At 45.9% G+C, this 23,844-nt stretch overlaps 1 protein-coding gene across 1 annotated transcript in view; it reads left to right on the forward strand.

The window, feature by feature from the left end:
- Nucleotides 1–23,844, forward strand: part of LOC142661476 (serine/threonine-protein kinase SBK2-like) — a 156,744-nt gene that overhangs the window by 123,640 nt on the left and 9,260 nt on the right. Inside the window, exon 3 of the mRNA XM_075838874.1 lies at nucleotides 15,162–15,364. Within this exon, the coding sequence (XP_075694989.1) occupies nucleotides 15,162–15,364 (203 nt within the window). The remainder of the gene's footprint in view (nucleotides 1–15,161; nucleotides 15,365–23,844) is intronic.

The following is a 23,844-nucleotide window of genomic DNA, read 5'->3' on the forward strand; positions in this document are numbered from 1 at the left end:
TTCTTTTGATGAGTCATCATTTTACGCGCCGTATTTTGACAGCGATGCGTAAAATAAAGGCTCGTGGGAACAGAACATCGTAAAACTCATTGCAGGCAATGGGCAGATGTTTGCAGGCGTAATGGAGCCGTCTTTTCAGGCGTAATTCGAGGCGTAAAACGCATGAATTACGTCTGAAAATAGGTCGTGTGAACATACCCTTAGGCTGGATTCACACGATCATGTTCAGTCCAGGACTTGCGGTCGAAATACGGTCCGTCCTTTACGGACCGAACATGCTCGTGTGAATCCAGCCTTAGGGTATGTTCACACGCTTTAGCAAATTACGTCTGAAATTACAAAGCTGGTTTCAGGTGAAAACAGCTCCTGAATTTCAGACGTTTTTGCAAGTACTCGCGTTTTTTCACGGCGTCAATTATGGACGTAATTGGAGCTGTTTTTCAATGGAGTCAATGAAAAATGGCTCCAAAAATGTCCCAAGAAGTGACATGCACTTCTTTGACGCGGACGTCTTTTTACGCGCCGTCTTTTGACAGTGACACGTAAAATTACACCTCGTCTGAACAGAACATCGTAAAACCCATTGCAAGCAATGGGCAGATGTTTGCAGGCGTAATGGAGCCATATCTTCAGGCGTAATTCGAGGCGTGAAACGCCTGAATTACGTTTGAAAATAGGTTGTGTGAACATACCCTTATTATAAAGGGGAAGTATCTAGGCGTAACAACAGTTCAGTCAATAAGCGGTAGGCCACGCAAACTCACAGAGTCGGGTCACTAAGTGCTGAAACTCATGTTGTGTACAAATCGCTTATCCTCTGTTGCATCGGTAAGGCCCAGTTCACACAGAATATTTTGACGAGTTTTTTGGCGTGGAAACCGCTCCGCAAAACTCGTCAAAAACCAGCCGAAAATGCCTCCCATTGATTTCAATGGGAGGCGGAGGCGGTTTTCTCCCGCGAGCGGTAAAACTGCCTCGCGGGAGAAAGAAGGGACATGCCCTATCGTCGCGCGGTTACGCCTCTGACCTCACATTGACATCAGTGGGAGGCAGAGAAAGCGTATGTCACAGAGTTTTTGCCCGTAGCACTCAATGGGTGTGAGCGAAAAACGCCGTGAAAAACGCGGCGAAAATCGCGGCAAACAGCGTGCAGGAAGGTCAAAATCTGCCTCAAAATCCCAAACGGAATTTTGAGGCAGAATTTTCCTCTTGCAAAAAACTCCGTGTGAACAGAGCCTAACAGTAAGAGTTCCAAACTGCTTCTCAAAGTGACATCAGCACAAGAACTGTGCATTGGGAGCTTCATGAAACGTGTTTCCATAGTTGAGCAGCTACATAAACCTAAGATCATCATGCACAATGCCAAGCGCCAGCTAAAGTGATGTGTAAAACACGCTGCCACTGGAGCAATGGACTCGTGTTCTGTGGAGTGATAAATCATGTTTCACTATCTGGCAACCTTATGTATGAATCTGGGTTTGGCGGATGCCACCTGTGCATAGTGCCTGCTGTAAAATTTGGTGGATAATGATCTGGGGCTGTTCTTCAGAGTTCCTTATTTTCAGTGAAAGGAAGGGTAATATTAATTAATTCTACAGCATATAAAGTCCTTTGAGACAATTGTATGCTTGCAACTTTGTGGCAAAAGCTTGAGGCGCTACCCTGTTCAAGAATGACTGTGCCACTGTACACTAAGCCAGGTCTATAAAGACATGGTTTGACGAGTTTGGTGTGGAAGAGCTCAGCTGGCCTACATAGAGCCCTGACCTCAAACCCATTGAACACCTTTGGGAAAAAAAATCTTGCTAGACCTTCTCATCCAACATAAGTGTCTGACCTCACAAATGCTTTTTTTGGCTAAATGGCCACACATTTCCAGAAACACTCCAAAATCTTGTGAAGAGCCTTACCAGAAGAGTGGAGTCTGTTATAGCCAAAAAGGTGGCACAATTCCATATTAACACCCATGGCTTTGGAATGGGATGTTCAACAAGCTCATATAGATGGGATGTCGTGTCCACATACTTATGACCAGATAGATTAGGTTACTAAGATGATTGGTTAAACTAATTAAATCTCTACCAACCGTCATAGCAGATTCCAGACTTGTTATAAGTTTTTCTCTTAGATTTCACTGATGTCAGGTTCAGGCTATAACGGTTCTCACCGGTTTGTTTGTGGATCCTCTGTGTCGTCTGGGTGATGGTGCTTGTAACCCAGGGCAACGCTTGGCACAGCGGGTTTAGAGGCAGTCGGATGTATAGGCCAGAAGTCAGGACAGGCAGCAGACGTCGTAACGGGTATAGATAGCAATAGGTCAAGGCAGACGGCAGGCAAGGATAGTACAAGTACAGGCAGAGGTCACAACGGGAAATCCAGACAAATGCAGAAGGCAAGATAACAGGGAAACTGGGTACAGGGAAGCTCATGGGAATAACCTGGTTGAACAAGCAAGGATCTGAGGGAGGAAGATCCTTAAATAGGAAGTCTTGGAATTTTGGCACGCGCTGGCCCTTTAAGAAGGGAAGCGTCAGCACGTGCGCCCTCTAGTGGCTGCAGCCGCACATCGTGGATGACAGCCGCGGAGGGAGGTGAGAGATGCACTTACCTGATGCAGCCCAGAGCCAGCAGAGCGTCCGGATCGGGTAAGTGGAGCTCGGGACGAGTATCAAGGAATGGAGAGCGCAGGAACCGGAGCAGAGGCCATGGAAGAGGCGGGGAACGGCGAGGCAGCCGTTACACAGGCTTCTGGACAGGAGCGCAGATCCATTGTTTACTTCCCTTACTTGGCTCGAAATGAGTAGCCTCTTGCAGTAAAGCTTATGCTATCCCAATATCTCCTACTTCCTTCCACCCTTATACCAGCAGCGTCGTTTATAGTTAACTATTTATTTTTTTTTGCTCTCTCTTCCACAATTAACCCCAGCGGTAACTAATTCCAGTTACTGGTTTTGAACCAGGTTGCAACGGCTTTGTGGTCCTTTTTCATTACATTATAGAGTTCTGCTTATAGCTGCACAACCTCAATAAGGCAGCACATTTACTATTGGTAATCTGCACTATATGGCGCCGTGCTTTTTTTCGCTTTTATTTCTAGCAGATCCAGTGTGTCACTCTTAGGCTGGGTTCACACGACCTATTTTCAGACGTAAATGAGGCGTATTATGCCTCGTTTTACGTCTGAAAATAGGGCTACAATACGTCGGCAAACATCTGCCCATTCATTTGAATGGGTTTGCCGACGTATTGTGCAGACGACCTGTAATTTACGCGTCGTCGTTTGACAGCTGTCAAATGACGACGCGTAAATTGACTGCCTTGGCAAAGAAGTGCAGGGCACTTCTTTGCAACGTAATTTGAGCCGTTCTTCATTGAACTCAATGAAGAGCAGCTCAAGATATACGAGCGTCACAGACGTATATTACGAGGAGGAGCATTTACGGCTGAAACGACGCAGCTGTTTTCTTCTGAAAACAGGCTGTCATTTCAGCCGTAAAAGCCAGCTAGCGTGTGAACATACCCTTAGATTCGGCTTAGAAATTTTTCGAGTTTCACCTTAAAATGCAAGTTACTGACATGTCTGTTCCTAAATGTTCAAGAACTGGGAATATAAAGCGCAAGACACAGGTACGTTAGAAGTAGGACAAAGGGGTATTGGGACCTGATTCAATAGAAAAGTAAGTTTCACAGTGGGGATGATTTTTATTTTTTATGTTTATTTGAATTTTGTCATTATTACATCTGGTGTACACCACCTATAGATAATCTATATATTTAGTAGGGGAAAAAAGGTGGACAAGAGAAAGGAAAAGGATGCATTAAAAAAACAGTACCTTAGAATATTTCAAAAAGTTTCCGAAATGACTTAAAATATATAGCTAGAAAACTTAGTAGGAATAGTGTATATATAGGGTTGGACAGGGAAAACCCTGGTAAACAAAGAGCACATGACTCAAGGGTTATAAAAGTATCAAAATCTATTCACAGAAATATAAACTATATATATAGTACATAGTTCTTGTGCCTATCTCCCTCCCCCTTCCCATCCCTTCTTTGCCCTTTTTCTTTCGCCTACTCCCTCCCTCGTTTTTGTAAATGGGGGAACTTTATTGTTCTTTTTTTTCTTTTTATATTTCTTTAACTATTTTAATTATTTCTTTTTGGGTCAACAATGCCTGACTTCATGTGTACTCTTATTTTCAGGAAAAGTATTATTTGGAATCATTGATATTTTCATTAATCTATACTTTGCATTCTGTTGCTGTAGTAAGTTTGGATTGTATATTTTTATTGTCGATTTTATACCTTTTATACTTTATTTGTTGACTTATTACACAAACTTTTTCTTCAATAAAAAAAATTAATAATTAAAAATACCTCCCTGACTCCAAATAGGGCAAATAGAATAAATCCCTGGATTAATGTCCCATCTTCAGAATCTAGTACTCATAACCTGTAATAATATATCTTTCAAGAAAGGCATCAGGGCCCTTCCTGAACTTGTTCAAAGAATCAACCACCAAAACATCCTGTGGCATTCAGTTCCGTAGTCTCACTGCTTTCACAGTAAAGAATCTCCATCTGTAATGATGGTGAAACCTTTTTTGCTCTAGACGTAGAGGAAGCCCCCTTGTCATTGTTACAGGCCTAGGTGTAAAAAGATCATGTACTGTCCAATTATATCTTGGCACGTCCTCAAGCAAACCTCATTGCTACTTGATACTGGTCAAACAATGGTGGCTAACCCTGTCAATTGCAGAATCGAGAGAAACATCCTGGACGCTATTTTCAATGGATTTCCCTGCTCCATAACATTGGTGAGGACTCACACAGCGTATTGAAGCTGCCTGCCTCACACTGGGAGCGGTGCTAATTTGATAAAAGTGGTTGTTCCTGCCAAATGGGGCTCAGTGCGTTGGCTACAGCGCTTGGAACAGCAGGATTTTGTTTGTACTGGCATACAGCAAGGGAAAGAGTCCGTCGACAACAGAAGGACAGAAGCCATTTGCATACTTTGAGAGTCGTGCCTCTGAGTATAGGGTGCTGTGGAAGGATAAGATGGCGCCATAACTGCTTGAGCATAAACTCTGTACTGGGCTCCTTCAACTCCAAAAGAGTCGGCAGGTGGAGTTGCCAGGGGCCTTTTCACATTTAGAGACTGTGAGATAACCAGGTGGAAGATGCCTCCTTGTGATTGAGTTGCTGAGACAGGCGAGTGTAAGTTGTCAGGGGCCTTCCCATGATCTTCCTAAAAAAAAATATATTATAATGGCCAGAGAGAAAGGGCATGGATTTAAAGTGGCTGTACCATGCATCAGGGAGGAGTTGAAGGTCTATCCAAAAGCCAGAGAAGTGTGCACCACATTCACCGCATTGCCTGAAATTGATATATGTGCAATTTTGTCTTTGTAAACCATGCTAAGAGACTGTGCCTATCTTTTAAGAAGTATTTGCTCTCCCTTTCGTATACCACTGACCTAGTAAAAAATTGTTGTCTGTACAACACTGTTCGATTGCACATCATCTGGGCCTCTGTCATCACTGCAACTAACCCTGCGGTCCTTTCCGAATACTCGGTCTTAAAACTGTTTGGTGTTGTCAGCAGGATAATCATGGAACAGCAAAGATGGGGAACTGGTTGTTCTAGGGTGATAAGCCCGAACTCAGGAAGGTAATCCAAGTGGCGGGGATGTGGCTGGTGGAGAGTTGTCCCTATGGCATCCTGATAAATAAATGGAAGAACATAGGCAGCAAGTGGCAGGAGGAATGGCTGCGTTTCTTGAAGCAGGTGCAAGAGTAGGAATGACAAGGAGCAGCGTGTGCAGCTGGAGCGCCACATGAGGAGATTAATGGAGACTGATGCTAAACTTGCTGCAGCTGCTGAGGAAACTGGGCCCAAGTGAGCTTGAATGGGTCTAAACTGGAACTGAACTGGACCTACTTCGAGAAGAGTCGTCAGAGACTATCCGTGAGAGCCCAACTTGTGTTAGAAAGTCACTGTGTTTTGTTTTAGATGTTCCTGTTTGGACGTCCGGCCTATGCAAGGATTGCACCAATTAAAGCTGGGGGAGATGCAGGGCATGAAGCAGCCCGTCCCCAGTAGACACTACTGTTTCTTTAAGTGTTTTGATTTATGTTGCTCTTCATTCACAGGTCAAGATCCTGTAGAAGAAGGATTGTTATGTATGCTGTAATATTGCTTTATTTTCTTGATATAAGTAAATATTTCTATTGTTTTACTGCCAACACATCATCTGGGACATGTAGTACATGCCGGCCATTCACATGAATGACCATCCATGTACAGTACGATATGAATGGCTTGAGTAAACCAGAATAAGACCCACTTTCACAGAGCTGCCCTCCATTCTGGCTTATAAAAGGGGGTCCCGCCTTTATGACAGAGCACATGGACAAGGTTTGTCTTCATGAAACAACCCTTTCAACTCATTATTGATGTAGCTGACTTTGGCATTAAAGACCCTTAAAATTCTTCACCCCTCTGCATTCAATTGGGAAAAACGTTTTTTCTTTTTTCATTAATGTAGCTGTTGTCACGAACACAGGGTATGTGGACCCACTAGGCTGCTCTGCCGAAGCAGAGAGGCAGCTGGCCTAGTCAGTCTATACAAGAGTCTCTAGCAGTTCGTAACACAAGGGTACCTGAAATAGTCCAGGCAGTGGCCAAGGCTTTAGCACGGATGGAAGTGAGTGCAGCAGGTTGCGCCAGACGTGGCAGATAACACTAGACGTGGCAAAGGACACTGGTCGTTGTAAAAGACACTGGACGCGGCAGAAGACACTGGACGCGGCAGAAGACACTGGACGCGGCAGACGACTCTAGACGTGGCAAACGACAGCAGGTGCAGTAGGACACGACTCCAACACTAATAGGCTCAGGAACAAGAACACAGCATGGGATACAGGATACAGGTAGCAGGGCACAGGTAACAACATCTTCTTGGGGCCAGAGCGAGAGAGGTATTTCTGAATGAAAGCAGGGTCACTAAGTTTCTCTTCCGGCTCCCAGGACCTCTCCTCAGGACCAAACTCTCTACAGTCCACCAAATAGAAGGTCCTTCCTCCTACCTTTTTGCAGTCCAGGATCTCCCTCACCTCAAACACATCAGATGAACCGCTGGGAGCAACGGCGGAACTTAAAGTATTACAGTAGCGGTTCACGACCACTGGTTTCAGGAGGGATACATGAAAGGAGTTGGGGATTCTGAGGGTAGGAAGCAGCCGAAGCTTATAGGAGGTTTATCTGTTGCAATATCTCAAAAGGTCCGAGGAACCTGGGGGGAAACTTGTATGAAGGTACCTTTAAACGAATGTTTCATGAGGACAGCCAGACTTTGGTACCTGGAAAAAACTGAGGCGGTTCCCTTCTTTTTATATCCGCTTTTCGCTTCATGCGATCGACTGCCAGCAAAATAGAAGACCGGGTCTGTTGTCAGAGTTGCAGAAAATCCCCAAATGCAGAGTCAGCAGCGGGTACCTGAGATGTAGTCGACACAGGAAGAGGGACTCTAGGATGTTGACTGTACACAATGTAGAATGGTGTGGAAGTGGTGGACTCACTTGTGTGGTTGTTATACGAGAACTCGGCCCATGGAAGAAGCTGTACCCAGTTATCATGGTGCAAAGAGATGAGGAGGCGGAGATAATTCTCCATTATCTGGTTAATCCTCTCGACTTGCCCATTGGACTGGTTGTGATAAGCTGAGGAAAAGTTCAATCTCACATCCAGGAGTTTACAGAGGGCTCTCCAAAATTTTGAGGTAAATTGAACCCCCCAATCGGACAGAATGTGAAGGGGCAAGCCATGCAAGCGGAAGATGTGCTGAATGAAGAGACTCGCCAGTCGGGGAGCAGAAGGTAGGACATCAGCGGGATAAAATGTGCCATCTTTGAAAACCGATCCACCACCACCCAGACAGTGTTGCATCCTGCTGAGGGAGGAAAGTTTGTGACAAAGTCCATTGCAATGTGCTGCCAGGGGACACTGTGTACAGGCAGGGGTTGGAGCAGGCCGGCAGGCTTGAGGTGAGCAACCTTGTTAGATGCACACACCGTGCAGTAAGACACAAAGTCCACAACATCTTTGGGTAGTGTGGGCTACTAGAAGTGACGATCAATCAGATATCGTGTCTTACGAACACCAGCGTGCCTAGCCAGTTTGGCCTGTCTGCCAACCGAACAAAAGTCCTCCCCGGAGAGATGTCTCTAACCTTCACTGTTATGGAGCAGGGAAATCCATTGACAATGCAGGACGGGTCTATGATACTTTAAAGGGACTCCACCGGATCATCTGTCTCAAATGACCTGGACAGGGCATCGGCCCTCACATTCTTGTCAGCAGGACGGTAGTGGAGCACAAATTGGAAACGGGTGAAGAACAGTGACCACCTGGCTTGACGTGGGTTCAGCCATTGGGCTGCCTGGATATAGGTAAGGTTCTTGTGGTCAGCGTAGATCAGGATGGGGTGAGCTGCGCCCTCTAGCAGATGTCTCCTCTGCTCCAGAGCCAATTTGATGGCCAGTAGCTCCCAATCCCCAATAGAGGAGTTGCGCTCTGCAGAAGAAAAAAGTCTCGAGTAATAGCCACATACTACTGCCTTTCCTTTGGAGCTCCTCGGGAACAGAAGTGCACCTGCATCAACAGAAGAAGCGTCCACCTCAAATGAGAACTGCCGAGACACGTCAGGATGATTAAGTATCGAGGCTGAAGTGAAGGCTTTCTTGAGGCTAATAAATGCAAATTCTGCCTCTGGAATCCACACCTGGGTGCTCACCTTCTTCTTGGTAAGGGTAGAGATGGGAGCAGTCAGTGATGAGCAGTTTGGGATAAACTGGCAGTAGAAATTGGCGAATCCCAGGAAACGCTGTATGGTCCTTAGGCCTTGAGGACGTGGGCATTAAAGTACAGACTTTATTTTCTCAGGATCCATCTGAGACCTTGATCCGAGATGATGAAGTCCTGAAAGGGCAGAGAATTATTTTCAAAGACGCACTTCTCCAACTTGGCATATAAACGATTCTCCCTTAATCGCAGTAGAAACTGTTAGACATGCCTCCGATGAGTCGTCAGATCTGGGGAGAAAATCAAAATGTCATCGAGATAGACTACAACACAGACATAGAGCAGATCTCTGAAGATATAATTGACGAACTCCCAAAAGAGTGCGGAAGCGTTACACAGTTCGAAGGGCATCACCAGGTATTCGTAGTGCCCGTCTCGGGTATTGAACGCCGTCTTCCACTCGTCCCCTTGACGGATTTGCATCAAATTATAATCCAACGCAAGTCTAATTTTGAAAAAATCCTGGCTCCTCGTATACGGTCAAACAGTTCGGATATAAGTGGCAACGGGTATTTGTTCTTGACCGTGATCTGGTTGAGACCACGGTAGTCAATGCAGGGTCGAAGGGATTTGTCTCTCTTCTTAACGAAAAAGAACCCAGCCCCGACCGGGGAGGAAGACTTTCATATGAAACCCCTCTCCAAATTCTCCTTGATATAGGCTGACATGCATAGAGTCTCTGGCAAGGAGAGAGGATATACCCGTCCACGTGGAAGAGAAGCATTTGGAACCAGTTGAATGGGGCAGTTATAATTCCGATGTGGAAATTGCGTCTCAGCCTCTCGCTTGCTGAAGACATCCGCAAAACTAGCATACTGAGAAGGTAGATCGGAGAGTGACTGAGGCAGTGGGGGCAAAACAGGATGAACTTGTGAAAGGCAATTGCTATGGCATCTGTGACCCCATTGAAGAACTTCTCCGGAACTCCAGTCAAGAAGCGGAGCGTGTAGACAAAGCCATGGCAGGCCCAGCAGGATAGGATTGATAGCCTTGGGTAATACAAGGAAGGCGATCTGTTCAGAGTGAAGAGCTCCGACTTTTAGTGTCAATGGTTCTGTGACAACACAATTGGATCGGGCAATGGTAGACCATTCACAGATGCAACAGATGCAACAGTCAGAGGTCTCTCCAGAACTGTGGGTAGATGTATATGATCCACTAGATCCTGCTGGATGAAATTTGCAGCTGCTCCAGAGTGAAGATAGGCAGAGGAGGGATGTGACGTCTCTCCGGAGACAATGGCCACAGGAATCGATAATTTGGAAGAGGTTTTGACGTTTGGAAGCGTCGCACCTAGAGTTGACTCTCTAACCAACCCTAGGCTCTGGAGTTTTCCGGTTTCTGTGGACATTGGCGCACAAAATGACCCTTAAGGCCACAATACATATATAATCCAGAGGACCGTCTACGCTGCTTCTCTTGTTCGGACAACCGGACTCTGTTTACATACATGGATTCTTCAGGTTGTGCACTAGGGGAAGGCAATAGTGGTCTCTGGACCGAGGGTGCTGGTCTGTGACCCCGGCTCTCCTGTCGAACCTCCTGAGTGCGCTCCCGGATCCTCATGTCAACCCGAGTGGCTAACAGGATGAGAGCATCCAAGGTAGAAGGAAGGTCGCGGGCTGCAAGTTTGTCCTTGATGTGCGAGGACAGTCCCTGCCAAAAGGTCACCACCAGTGCCTCATTGTTCCATGCCAACTCTGCTGCCAGGGTACGGAAGGTGTTAGCATACTCTCCTACTGTGGAACCTTCTTGCTGGAGGGTCAACAGAGTGGCTGTGGCAGAAAATGTTCAGCCCGGCTCCTCGAACACGGCACGGAAAGACTGCAGGAACAAGGCTAGGTCCGAGGATACAGGTCCTTGTTGTTCCAAGATTGGGTTCGCCCATGCAAAGGCCTTGCCAGCGAGGAGGGAGATAATAAACACTACTTTGGCCTCCTCGGAGGGAAAGAGATGTGACCGTAGCTTAAAATGAACTGTGCATTGGTTAATGAACCCTCTACAGGCTCTGGGATCACCGTCATAGCGAGGAGGAAGAGGCAGTGGAACTGTGGATCCGGAACAAAAAGGGAAAGCAACGGGCAGTGGCACAGCAACAGCCTCTGGAGGAGGAACCGGAGATGGAACAGTGAGTTTATCCAGACGGGCCACGATAGAATTTACAGCCTCAAGGAATTGATCCTGACGTGTGCGTAGGTCATGCATCTCCGTCTGTATCTTATGGACTGCGGTCTTGGGCTGGCCAGCGGGTTTCATGGCCAGAGCGTACTGTCACGGTCACAGTGTATGTGGAACCACTAGGCCACTCCGCCGTAGCGGAGAGGCAGCTGGCCTAGTCACAGTCTATACAAGACTCATAGCACAAGCGTACCTGAAATAGTCCAGACAGTGGCTGAGGCTTCAGCATGGATGGAGGTGGGACCAGCAGGTTGCGCCAGATGTGGCAGATAACACTAGATGTGGCAGAGGCACTGGTTGTGGCAGAAGACACTGGTCATGGCAGACGACACTGGACGTGGCAGACGACAATGGATGTGGCAAAATGACAGCAGGTGCAGTATGACACGACTCCAACACTAATAGGCTCAGGAACAAGAACACAGCATGGGATATAGGATACAGGTAGCAGGGCACCGGTAACAACAGGAACGAGAAAACATTAAGGGACCATTTGAAAAACTGACATGGGATACACTAACAACGCTCAGGCAAGGCTCAGAAGGGCAGGGCCCTTCTTACAGTCCAGGAAATCATGGGCAGTTGATGAGGATGATTTCCACATGTGCACGCGCTGGCCCTTTAAGACGAGCACCCAACGGGACACAGCGGACCGAGTAGTGTGAGTGAGCACTGGCGTCTACTGGGAAGGAGATGTGAGCCAGCGCTCACAGATCCATGGCTGCGTCCGTCGGGGGGTGAGTAAACACGACAGTCCGCGGCCATGGACGCTACAGCTGTATTAGGAAGACTAGTTACATATTTATATAGTTAATAAGGTTGAAAAAAAGACACTGGCCAATTAAGTCCAACCTACACTACCGTTCAAAAGTTTAGGGTCACTTAGAAATTTCCTTATCTTTGCAAGAAAAGCACAGTTTTTTTCAATGAAGTTAACATTAAATTAATCAGAAATACACTCTATACATTGTTAATGTGCTAAATGACTATTCTAGCTGCAAACGTCTGGTTTTTAATGCAATATCTACATAGGTGTATAGAGGCCCATTTCCAGCAACCATCACTCCAGTGTTCTAATGGTACATTGTGTTTGCTAACTCTGTTAGAAGGCTAATGGATGATTAGAAAACACTTGAAAATCCTTGTGCAATTATGTTAGCACCGCTGTAAACAGTTTTGCTGTTTAGAGGAGCTATAAAATTGACCTTCCTTTGAGCTAGTTGAGAATCTGGAGCATTACATTTGTGGGTTCGATTAAACTCTCAAAATGGCTAGAAAAAGAGAGCTTTCATGTGAAACTCGACAGTCTATTCTTGTTCTTAGAAATGAAGGCAATTCCATGCGAGAAATTGCCAAGAAACTGAAGATTTCCTGCAACGGTGTGTACTACTCCCTCCAGAGGACAGTACAAACAGGCTCTAACCAGAGTAGAAAGAGAAGTGGGAGGCCCCGCTGCACAACTGAGCAACAAGACAGGTACATTAGAGTCTCTAGTTTGAGAAATAGACGCCTCACAGGTCCTCAACTGACAGCTTCATTAAATAGTACCCGCAAAATGCCAGTGTCAACGTCTACAGTGAAGAGGCAACTCCGGGATGCTGGCCTTCAGGACAGAGTGGCAAAGAAAAAGCCATATCTGAGACTGGCTAATAAAAGGAAAAGATTAATATGGGCAAAAGCACACAGACATTGGACAGAGGAAGATTGGAAAAAAGTGTTATGTGCAGACGAATCGAAGTTTGAGGTGTTTGGATCACACAGAAGAACATTTGTGAGATGCAGAACAACTGAAAAGATGCTGGAAGAGTGCCTTACGCCATCTGTCAAGCATGGTGGATGTAATGTGATGGTCTGGGGTTGCTTTGGTGCTGGTAAAGTGGGAGATTTTGAATAAGCAAGGATATCACTCCATTTTGCAACGCCATGCCATACCCTGTGGACAGCGCTTGATTGGAGCCAATTTCATCCTACAACAGGACAATGACCCAAAGCACACCTCCAAATTATGCAAGAACTATTTAGGGAAGAAGCAGGCAGCTGGTATTCTATCTGTAATGCAGTGGCCAGCGCAGTCACCAGATCTCAACCCCATAGAACTGTTGTGGGAGCAGCTTGACCGTATGGTACGCAAGAAGTGCCCATCAAGCCAATCCAACTTGTGGGAGGGGCTTCTGGAAGCATGGGGTGAAATTTCTCCCGATTACCTCAGCAAATTAACAGCTAGAATGCCAAAGGTCTGCAATGCTGTAATTGCTGAAAATGGAGCATTCTTTGACGAAAGCAAAGTTTGAAGGAGAAAATTATTATTTGAAATAAAAATCATTATTTCTAACCTTTTCAATGTCTTCACTATATTTTCTAGTCATTTTTCAACTCATTTGATAAATATAAGTGTGAGTTTCCATGGAAAACACAAAATTGTCTGGGTGACCCCAAACTTTTGAACGGTAGTGTATAATCCTACCATTCTTATCCAGAGGAAGGCAAAAAACCCCATGAGGCAAATGCCAACTGCCTCATAAGGGGAAAAATTCCTCTTTGACTAAATATAGAAATTAGAATAAATCAATGGATCAACTTCCCATCTCCAGAATATAGTACCCATAACTTGTCATATAAAAATTTTCACAAAAAGGGGTCCCGGCCATGCTTGAACTTACTTAAAGAATCAACCATCACAACATCCTGTAGCAGACAGTTCCAAAGTCTCACTGCCCTCACAGTAAAGAATCCCCATTTATGATTAAGGTTAAACCTTCTTTCATCTAGACGCAGAGAATGTCCCCTTGTCATGGTTAGAGGTCTAGGTGTAAAAAGATTATTAGAAAGATCTCTGTACTGTCCATTCACATATAGGTACGTTGTAATTAGATCGCTCATTATCCATGTTTTTTCTAAACAGAATAACTGAAGTAACCTGATTAATATAAGTTTAAGAAATCTGCAATCCACCCACTCCCTTAATGACATTGGTCGCCCTTCTTAGGACCTGCTCCAGTTCAGCTATGTCCTTCTTATACACAGGTGCCCAAAACTGTACACGATATTCCATGTGTGGTCTGACTTGCGATTTGTATGCAGGAAAAATGATATTCTTGTCATGTGCATCTATGCCTCTTTTGATGCATCCCATGATTTTATTTGTCTTGGCAGCAGCTGCCTGACACTCGTTGCTAAAGTTACGTTTACTGTGCACCAATATCCCCAAGTTTATTTTAGTGCCAGTTTTACTATTTAATGCATAATTATATAATTTGTTTCCTCGGCCCAAGTGCATAACCTTACATTTATCCACATTCAACTTAATTTGCCATTTCTATGCCCATGAATTCAGCATCCCCAAATCCCTCTGTAATATTATACTATCCTCCTCTGTGTTAATTACTTTACAGAGTTTAGTATCATTTGCAAATATTGAAATTGTACTTTGTATGCCATTTACAATGTCATTAATAAATATATTAAATATATATTCTATATTAATTAGAGGAGGGTCCAATACTTTATTTGATTCTATTTTACTTTATTCTTTCTCAGATGGAAAAGAGCCATGCAAAACTCTACTATCCTTTTTCTCCTGTCCGAGATAATCAGTAGTGGAGTTAAGTTCCTTTTCAGCAGATTAAAACATATCCTACAACTTGTTTATCCTTTGTGCACCAACCAAGTTCTTTCTCTAAGCAGTATGTCCATTCTGATACCCCCACTTGGGCAGTTAAGTTCATAAAATATATCTCTGTGGGATTTTCTGAGAGACAGTTGAGGAACCACTCATTAAAACATTTGATTTTGCAGTACCAGCTTCAATGTTCTGATCATTAGAGCCAGCCATTGATGCCCAAACCGTAGAAAAGGCAGCTTCGCAGAAAGCAGCTGGATTCCCTAATTTCTTGATTGGGCAGTGTTATTTGGGCACTGTATAGTAGTGATAATCAGACATTGTATGGTATAATTGTGTACAATATGGTATGTGTACAAAGTTTAATCTTTAAATCACTATATGGGCAACCTAAAGGGGAGGAGAGATGGTGTCAATAAAAGCTACTTAAATAGATTTTAAATTGTTTTACGTCACTTCATTTTAATACAGTTCTAAATATTTATTTCTTCTTGTTTTAAGGAACGCCCATGGCTTTAAAACTTCTGCCAAAGACATTTACCAAGAGGCAAAACTTTCTCTATGAATACTGCGTGGCTCTCTCGCTTTCATCTCACCCAAATATCATCGGGATGTTCGGCATTGCATTTGAATCTTCTGATCACTATGGTTTCTTGTACGAAGTTGCTTTGCATCAAGATCTTATCTCCATTATAAAGCCAACAGTAAGACAATTAAAAAAAAATGTGTATAAGCATAAGACTGTACCCTGATCTAAAAATTATTGTTGATATAGTCAGTGAGACCACAAAAATAATTCATTTTCAAGTCTTTTTAAAGGAACACTCCAGTCATAACTGATACAATGCATATCCTAGTCCAGCGCCTGAGGATTGGTGTATGACACAGGTATTTAAAGAATACCAAAGAGAGAATCTCTGTGTCATGCATGACTCCTCAGGCCACGCACTAGGCATAGCACAGTATATCAGTTTTGCCGGGAATAGGGATGTCACGATACCAGAATTTGGACTTTGATACCGATACTTCGTGTAGTATTGCGATTTCGATACCAAAACTATACTTTTACCAACAATAATAATAAAAAAAAGTTCTTCCATTTTCTGATGTGAGGCACGTGGTGTGATGAATTTTGAAGTGCCTCGTATTAATAGTAATTAACCCCATCATGTTCCCCAGTCATAATGGACAACATTGGGCTAATGTGTGAGGTACATGATGGGGTTAATTACTATTAATGTGAGACACATGGAGGTTCAAAATTCACAATACCTCGTGCCTCACATTAATAAGTGAAAGAAAGCAGTTTTTATTTAATTTTCTAACAGCGTAAACATGAATGACGCTATAAATGTGTTATTACGGTCACGACGATACCGAATATGTGTATATTTTATGTATTGAGACTTATTTTAATGTTTATTGTAATGTGTGTGGGTTTTTTTTATTTAACATTGCTTTATTTATTTTTTTACTTTTTTATTTTAAAACTTTAATGTACTGGCATATATCTATATACCAGTACATTAGCCTGTGTACTGATAGTACACAGGCAGTTGTTAGGACATACCTCAGTATGCCCTAACAACAGGAAATATGGTCAGACAGCCCTGGGGTCCTTCAATGGGCCCTGGGCTGTCTGCCCATATATGATGCGGCCCACGATCGTGTCACAGGAATTCCCTGTGACGAGACCCAAAGGGCATCCCCCCATCTCAATTTCCCCTGAATGCTGATGTGGTGGTCAGCTTTCATTGCAGCATTCAGGGGAATAGCGGCGGGGATGAGAGGCTTCTCTGATCTCCGCCGTTACAGTGGGACTGTGGCTGTGTAATACAGCCATTGCCCTGCTCCTGACAACAAGTGCGCGCGCGGTCAGCATGAGGTGATGCGGCCGGCGGTGCACCGTAGACAGAACGTGGGGGTGTTTTGCAGTGTGCCCGCCATGTTCTGTCTTCAGTTTGAGGGTGCATTGTATCAAAACAGTATCGAAGTTTCGATGCATTGTGCATCCCTAGCCGGGAACGTAACCCTCTCGAGACTAGGGACGTTTTGGACTTTGAATCCCAGAGCAAAATTTCACCTTTTGCAATTCTTCATTCTAAAGATTATTTTTATTTCTTAAACATATTTTTCACACACATGTATATACCTTATACACATATATATGGTATTTATATATATATATATATATATATATATATATATATATATTATTTTTTTTTTGCAAATCTCTTTTTATTGATTAACATGCATATGTTGCAGAAATTGGCGCAGGTACACATCGGTAATTCCGCAGGTGAAATCTGCACCTAATAGTGCAATTTTATTATGCATTTTTAGGTGCGGTGTTTACATTTTTTTGCTGCCGATTTTGAGGTTTTGTTTTTTTAAAACTAGTCAGATGCAATTCGCATTCGGAAATGCAAGATAAATTGACATGCTACGGATTTTAATATACGCACCGCAGGTCAATTTACGTGCAGAATAACCTGCACGTTTAGATCAGATTTATTTACTTTGCTGGTACTGTATTATGCTGCGCATTTGCCATGCAGCAAATGTGCATGTAATACGTGTTCATTTGGACTAAAGGTTAGAACATAGTTACATAGTTGATAAGGTTGAAAAAAGACACAGGTCTATCAAGTCCAACCTATAATCCTACCATGTTAATCCAGCGTAAAGCAAAATCCCTATGAGGTTGATGCCAATTGCCTCATTAGGGGATTCCTCCCTGACTCCAAATATGGCAACCAGAATAAATACCTGGATCAATGTCCCATTTCCAGAATCTAGAACTCAGAATTTGTAACATTATATTTTTTAAGGAAGGCATCAAGGCCCTTCTTGAACTTGTTCAACTTGTTCAAAAAATCACCTACCACAACATCCTGTAGCAGAGAGTTCCATAGTCTCACTGCTCTTACAGTAAAGAATCCCCATCTGTGATGATGTTGAAACCTTTTTTCCTCTACATGTAGAGGATGGCTGTAGCGTCCATGGCCGCGGGCCGTCGGGTTCAATCACCTCCCGACGCCCGCAGCCATGGATCCGTGAGCGCTGGTCCCCGACTCCCTCCTAGGAGACGCCAGCGTTCACTTCCGCTCCGTTCGGCTGTGTCCCTTAGGGTGCGAGCGCACGCTCGCGCCCGGCCTTAAAGGGCCAGCGCGCGCAAATAGAAAATCGTCATCATCATCAACTGCCACGATTTCCTGGTCTATAAGAAGGCCCCTGGCCTTCTAATCCTTGCCTGAGCGTTGTTAGTTTTCCCAGTCTGTCTTGCAAATGGTCCCTTACTGTTTCCCGGTCCAATTGTTACGCGTGCCTTGTTATCCGTTCCTGTTTCCCGTGCTGTGCCTTAGTTTCGAGTCGTGCCACGTCCTGTGTCTTCTGCCTCACCCGGAGGAGTCCGCCACTTCTGGCGCAACTTGCGGCTCCTGTGTTATCCGCCACGTTTGGCGCCATCTGCTGCACCCATCTCATCTGTGCCAGAGCTGCGGCCACCATCTGGACTATTCAGGTACCCTTGTGTGGGACATTGTATTTCTAGGGTGTCCTGTTGTTTGGCCAGCTGCCTCCCCGCTACGGCAGTACGGCCTAGTGGGTCCACTAGCCCGCTTCGTGAAAGTACGCTCAGGCCATGGAACCCGCTGGTTACCTGAGACTTTGACGACACAAGCCATGCTGGCCAAGATAGAGGATCTCCAGTCACGACAAGACCAGCTCCTCCTGTCGGTGAACGCCATAGCCCATCGGCTGCTTGCTCCAACCACAGTCATCACCGCACCCGATCCTGTGGTTCCGCCTGCTACACTTCCTGTCTGTACCGGTACCAACCCCCTGTGTTTCTTGCCGCTACCTCCACGCTATGACGGAGATCCGAGGTCCTGCAGGGGATTTTTTAATCAGTGCCTGATCCATTTCAGACTACATGCCAGGTCCTTCTGTTCGGATGACGTCAGGATCGCCTTCATCATCTCTCTCCTTACTGGCAAAGCCCTGGCATGGGCTAATCCTCTGTGGGAACATCAGGGACCAGAGGCCCGGGACTTGCAGTGCTTCCTACAGTGCTTGTGGACCATCTTCAGCTGCCCACAGTTCCCCTGGAGACATCTTTGGCTGTTGCCTCGGTTAATGGACTGCCTCTGCCTGATCCCATCATTTCTAAGACCAAGCCGTTGAAGCTCCAGGTTGGAGTCCTTCATTCTGAACTGATTTCTTTCTTTGTTTTGCCCAAGGCTATCAACCCTGTTCTGCTGGGCCTGCCTTGGCTTCGACTACATGCCCCAGTCCTGGACTGGAATTCTGGAGAGGTTCTCCAATGGGGCTCCAAGTGCCATGGTCGTTGTCTGTTGCAGATCCATCCTGTCAAGCCTTCTCTGCCTCAGTCGTTGGCGGGACTGCCTCCACAATTTGCTCAGTATGCAGATGTTTTCAGCAAAAGGGAGGCTGAGACGCTACCTCCACATCGGACTTATGACTGCCCCATTGAACTGGTTCCTAATGCCTCTCTCCCCCGTCGACGGGTATATCCTCTCTCCTTGCCAGAGTCTCTATCCATGTCGGCCTATATCAAGGAGAATCTGGAGAGGGGTTTCATATGAAAGTCTTCCTCCTCGGCCGGGGCTGGATTCTTCTTCGTTAAAAAGAAGGACGGATCCCTTCGTCCCTGCATTGACTACCGGGGCCTCAACTTGATCACAGTCAAGAACAAATACCCGTTGCCACTCATTTCTGAGCTGTTTGATCGCATACGAGGAGCCAAAAATTTTTCTAAGCTAGACCTGCGGGGGGCTTACAATCTAGTCCGCATTCGCCGGGGTGATGAATGGAAGACGGCTTTTAACACCCGGGACGGGCACTACGAATACCTGGTGATGCCCTTCGGACTGTGTAACGCTCCCGCAGTGTTTCAGGAGTTTGTTAACGATATCTTCAGAGATCTACTCTATGTCTGTGTTGTTGTTTATCTCGATGATATTTTGATTTTCTCCCCAGATCAGACGACTCATCGGAGGCATGTCCATCAGGTTCTACTACGATTAAGGGAGAATCATTTATACGCCAAGCTGGAGAAGTGCGTCTTTGAGAAGAATTCTCTGCTGGGGACACAGTTCTAGACTGGCTGGGCACGCTGGTGTCCGTATAACCTGAGACCTGATTGCTCGTCACTTCTGGTGGCCCACGCTACCTAAAGATGTTCTGGACTTTGTCTCTGCTTGCACGGTGTGTGCCTCCAACACAGTGACTCACTCCAAGCCTGCCGGCCTGCTTCAACCTCTGCCTGTACCCAGTGCCCCCTGGCAGCACATCGCAATGGACTTCGTCACAGACCTTCCTCCCTCAGCAGGATGCAACACCATCTGGGTGGTGGTGGACCGGTTCTCTAAGATGGCACATTTTATCCCCCTGACCGGCCTACCTTCTGCTCCTCGTCTGGCGAGTCTCTTCATTCAACACATCTTTTGCTTGCATGGCCTGCCTCTTCACATCGTGTCAGATCGGGGTGTTCAGTTTACGTCAGAGCTGCGGCCACCATCTGGACTATTCAGGTACCCTTGTGCGGGACATTGTATTTCTGGGGTGTCCTGTTGTTTGGCCAACTGCCTCCCCGCTACGGCGGTACCGCCTAGTGGGTCCACTAACCCGCTTCGTGACAATGGCCCCTTGTCCTTGTTACAGGCCTAGGTGTAAAAAGATCATTAGAAAGATCTCTCTACTGTCCAATCAGTGGCGTAACTACAGCTGTAGCAACCGTAGCGGCTGCTACGGGGCCCGCAGCATGAGGGGCCCCCCATGGCCAGAGGCTCCGCTAGCAGCCGCTATAGCTGCTACAGCGCGACGCCACTGAAGGGGTTGTTCCTACAAAAGACATGCATCCCCTATCCACAGGATAGGGGATACATGTGGGATCGCTGGGGTCTGTCGGCAGCGCCATAGAAATAAATTGTGCACCAATCGCGATTGTGCGCATGCGTGAGCAGCGCTCCTTTCATATTTATTGAACTGCGCAGACCCCGGAAGTCTGAGGTTTCTCATGGAGAACTTCGGGGAGACTTTCGGTCCCCCGTTCTCCTTATCGCTGCCAGCGATCACACATGTATCCCCAATATTGTGGATAGGGGATACATCTCTCTTGTAGGACAAACTATAGGCCTTTTTTTTCGGGGGGGCCTGTATGGCGTTATCTACAGGGGGAGTGTATGGCGTTATCTACAGGGGGAGGTCTGTATGGCGTTATCTACAGGGGGCTGTATGGCATTATCTACAGGGGATGGCTGTAAGGCATTATCTACAGGGAGGGCTGTATGGCGTTATCTACAGGTGGGGGCTGTATAGCGTTATCTACAGGGAGAGGGCTGTAAGGCGTTATCTACAGGGGGTCTGTATGGCGTTATCTACAGGGGGCTGTATGGCGTTATCTACAGGGGGGCTATATGGAGTTATCCACAGGGGGAGGGCTGTATGGCGTTATCTACAGGGGGGCTGTATAGCATTATCTACAGGGGGAGGGCTTTAAAGCGTTATCTACAGGGGGCTGTATGGCGTTATCTACAGGTGGGTTGTATGAAGTTATCAACAGGGGGAGGGCTGTATGGCGTTATCTACAGGAGGTCTGTAAGGCGTTATCTACAGGGGGCTGTGTATGGCGCTGTCTACAGGGGGGCTGTATGGTGCTATCTATAGGGGGCGGTGTGTGGCGGAATCTATAGGGAAGCACTATCTACTATCTCCTAGTTACGCACCTGTGTCCAATTATATATTTGAACAAAAAGACAAAATGGAACCAAAGTGGCGCTGCCAATGATTGGCAATGAGGCTAAGCAAAGTTCATAATTTAATATTGATGTGCAGGGTCGACAAGCTACGCGGGTCAAAAGTCATTCATTACGTCACAATTAACGCACATCGACAGAATCAATTAAGGTTACAAGATTTAAAAAAAGGAAATCATTTACACACATACAAAATACGATATTGGAAGAATCTATATAAATTATTAGGAATGAATAACTAAAAAAGTAATAAACCAATAATTGATAATGATGATGATGATGCTGCACAAATCGGAATGGGTTCGTACAAATGTTATTTCATACAAAACAGAAATAAACGAATATAACAATAAATATATAAAATACCACTCACCCACATGGTGATTGGAGAAACCCTATGTGGAGGATACTTGAACAGAAGAAATAATATTGTATGCCGCAGCATATTGTGTCTGACAGGGGGGTTCAGTTCACCCCGAAGTTCTGGAGAGCCCTCTGCGAACTCCTAGGTATAAAGTTGTACTTTTCCTCGGCCTACCATCCTCAGTCCAATAGTCAGGTCGAGAGGATCAATCAGATTTTGGAGAACTATCTACGCAACTTGATCTCCAAGCAGCATGATGACTGGGTGCAGTTCCTTCCATGGGCGGAGTTCTCTTTCAATAATCACACCAGTGAGTCCACACAGAAGACACCGTTCTTTATGGTCTATGGCCAACACCCACAAATTCCTCTCCCGGTCCCTGTTACGTCCAAGGTGCCAGCTGCTGACACGGCTTTTGGGGACTTTCTGCAGATCTGGCAGCAGACTCGATCATCCATCCTGCTGGCGGTCTACCGCATGAAGCGGAAGGTGGACACAAGGAGAAGAGTATAAGATAACGAGGCAAGAAAAAATTGCAGTCTAGTAACGGGCATCGGCGCCAGGCTCAGGAAGATAAGGAACGGAGTCAGGTGAGTATGACGAAGGGACCAGTCCAGTCCAGAAACGCGTCGTCCTCTGAATTAAAGATCTCCTTGATCAAACTCACCTGACTCCGTTCCTTATCTTCCTGAGCCTGGCGCCGATGCCTGTTACTAGACTGCAATTTTTCTTGCCTTGTTATCTTATAAATACCTTGTCCCAGGTACTAAGGATTTAGCACAGAGGGACCGCAGTGGGTGGCAGCCCGCAACCTACACCTTTCTACCTCACATATAGTCTCGGAGGAGCGCCGCCATTCCCTCACCTTTTTTGCTGCACAACACAAGGAGAAGAGAACCTCCTCAGTTTCCTCCTGGCACGAAGGTCTGGCTGTCCTCCAGGAATATTCGACGGAGGGTGTCGTCATACAAATTTGCTCCCAGGTTCCTCGGTCCCTTCGAGATCCTGCAGCAGATCAACCCTGTCACCTACAAGCTTCGGCTGCCTCCTACCCTCAAGATCCCCAACTCTTTCCATGTTTCTCTCCTTCAGACACCTTTCGAGGTTAAGGAGATCTTGGACACCAAGAGAGTGAGAGGAAAGACTTTTTATTTGGTGGATTGGAGGGGGTTTGGTCCTGAAGAGAGGTCCTGGGAGCCAGAGGAGAACCTCAATGCCCCATATCTTCTGAAGAAGTTTCTCTTTCGCTCTGGCCCCAAGAAGAGGGGGCGTAAGAGGGGGATACTGCCATGTCCGTGGCTGCGGGCCGTCAGGTTCACTCTCCCCCTGACAGCAGCAGCCATGGGTCGGCGAACGCTGGCCCCAGTCTCCTCCTCAGGAGACGCCAGCACTCGCTTCCACTCACCTCGGCCTGATCCCGTAGGGTGCGCGCGCACGCTCGTGCCCACTCTTAAAGGGGCAGCGCGCGCACCTGACTTTAATGAACTATCAGCCCATGAGTGTCCTGGACTATCAGTGGGGTTCAGCCCCTTGCTTCGATGCCTGAGCATTGTTGTAGTACCCTAAGTTTGTCTATGCGATGGTCTCCTAGTGTGTTCCTGTTCCTGTTACCTGTATCCTGTGCTATCCTGGTCGTTTGCCGTGCTGAGCCAGAGTCGTGCTGTGCTGTATACCAAGATTGTCCTGCTTCACCACGCCTGACGTCTGCATGCTGCCTAGTCCCAGCCAAGCCTGCCTTGCTACTGTCTGAGCTGCCACATGTACCCTATACGAATTATAGACTTTAACCTGCACCATGTTTTGGCACCTCATGGCGTTTTCAAACATGACATGGTGCCTGGTGCCTGGAAAACATCCTAATAAAAGGTGGGCCCAAAAATCCACAAGGTGTTCCTTTATTTGAGAGGCTAGTGTTTGAGTCCAATAGCACACTAGGGCCACATGTGATATATTTTATAAAACGGCAGAATCTGTGTAATAAACATTGAGTTGTGTTTCTCTGTTAACACTTGCTGTGTTACTGAAATAAATGGATTAATTT

The sequence above is a fragment of the Rhinoderma darwinii genome, chromosome 10 (genome assembly GCF_050947455.1).
Source record: "Rhinoderma darwinii isolate aRhiDar2 chromosome 10, aRhiDar2.hap1, whole genome shotgun sequence".
NCBI lineage: Eukaryota > Metazoa > Chordata > Amphibia > Anura > Rhinodermatidae > Rhinoderma > Rhinoderma darwinii.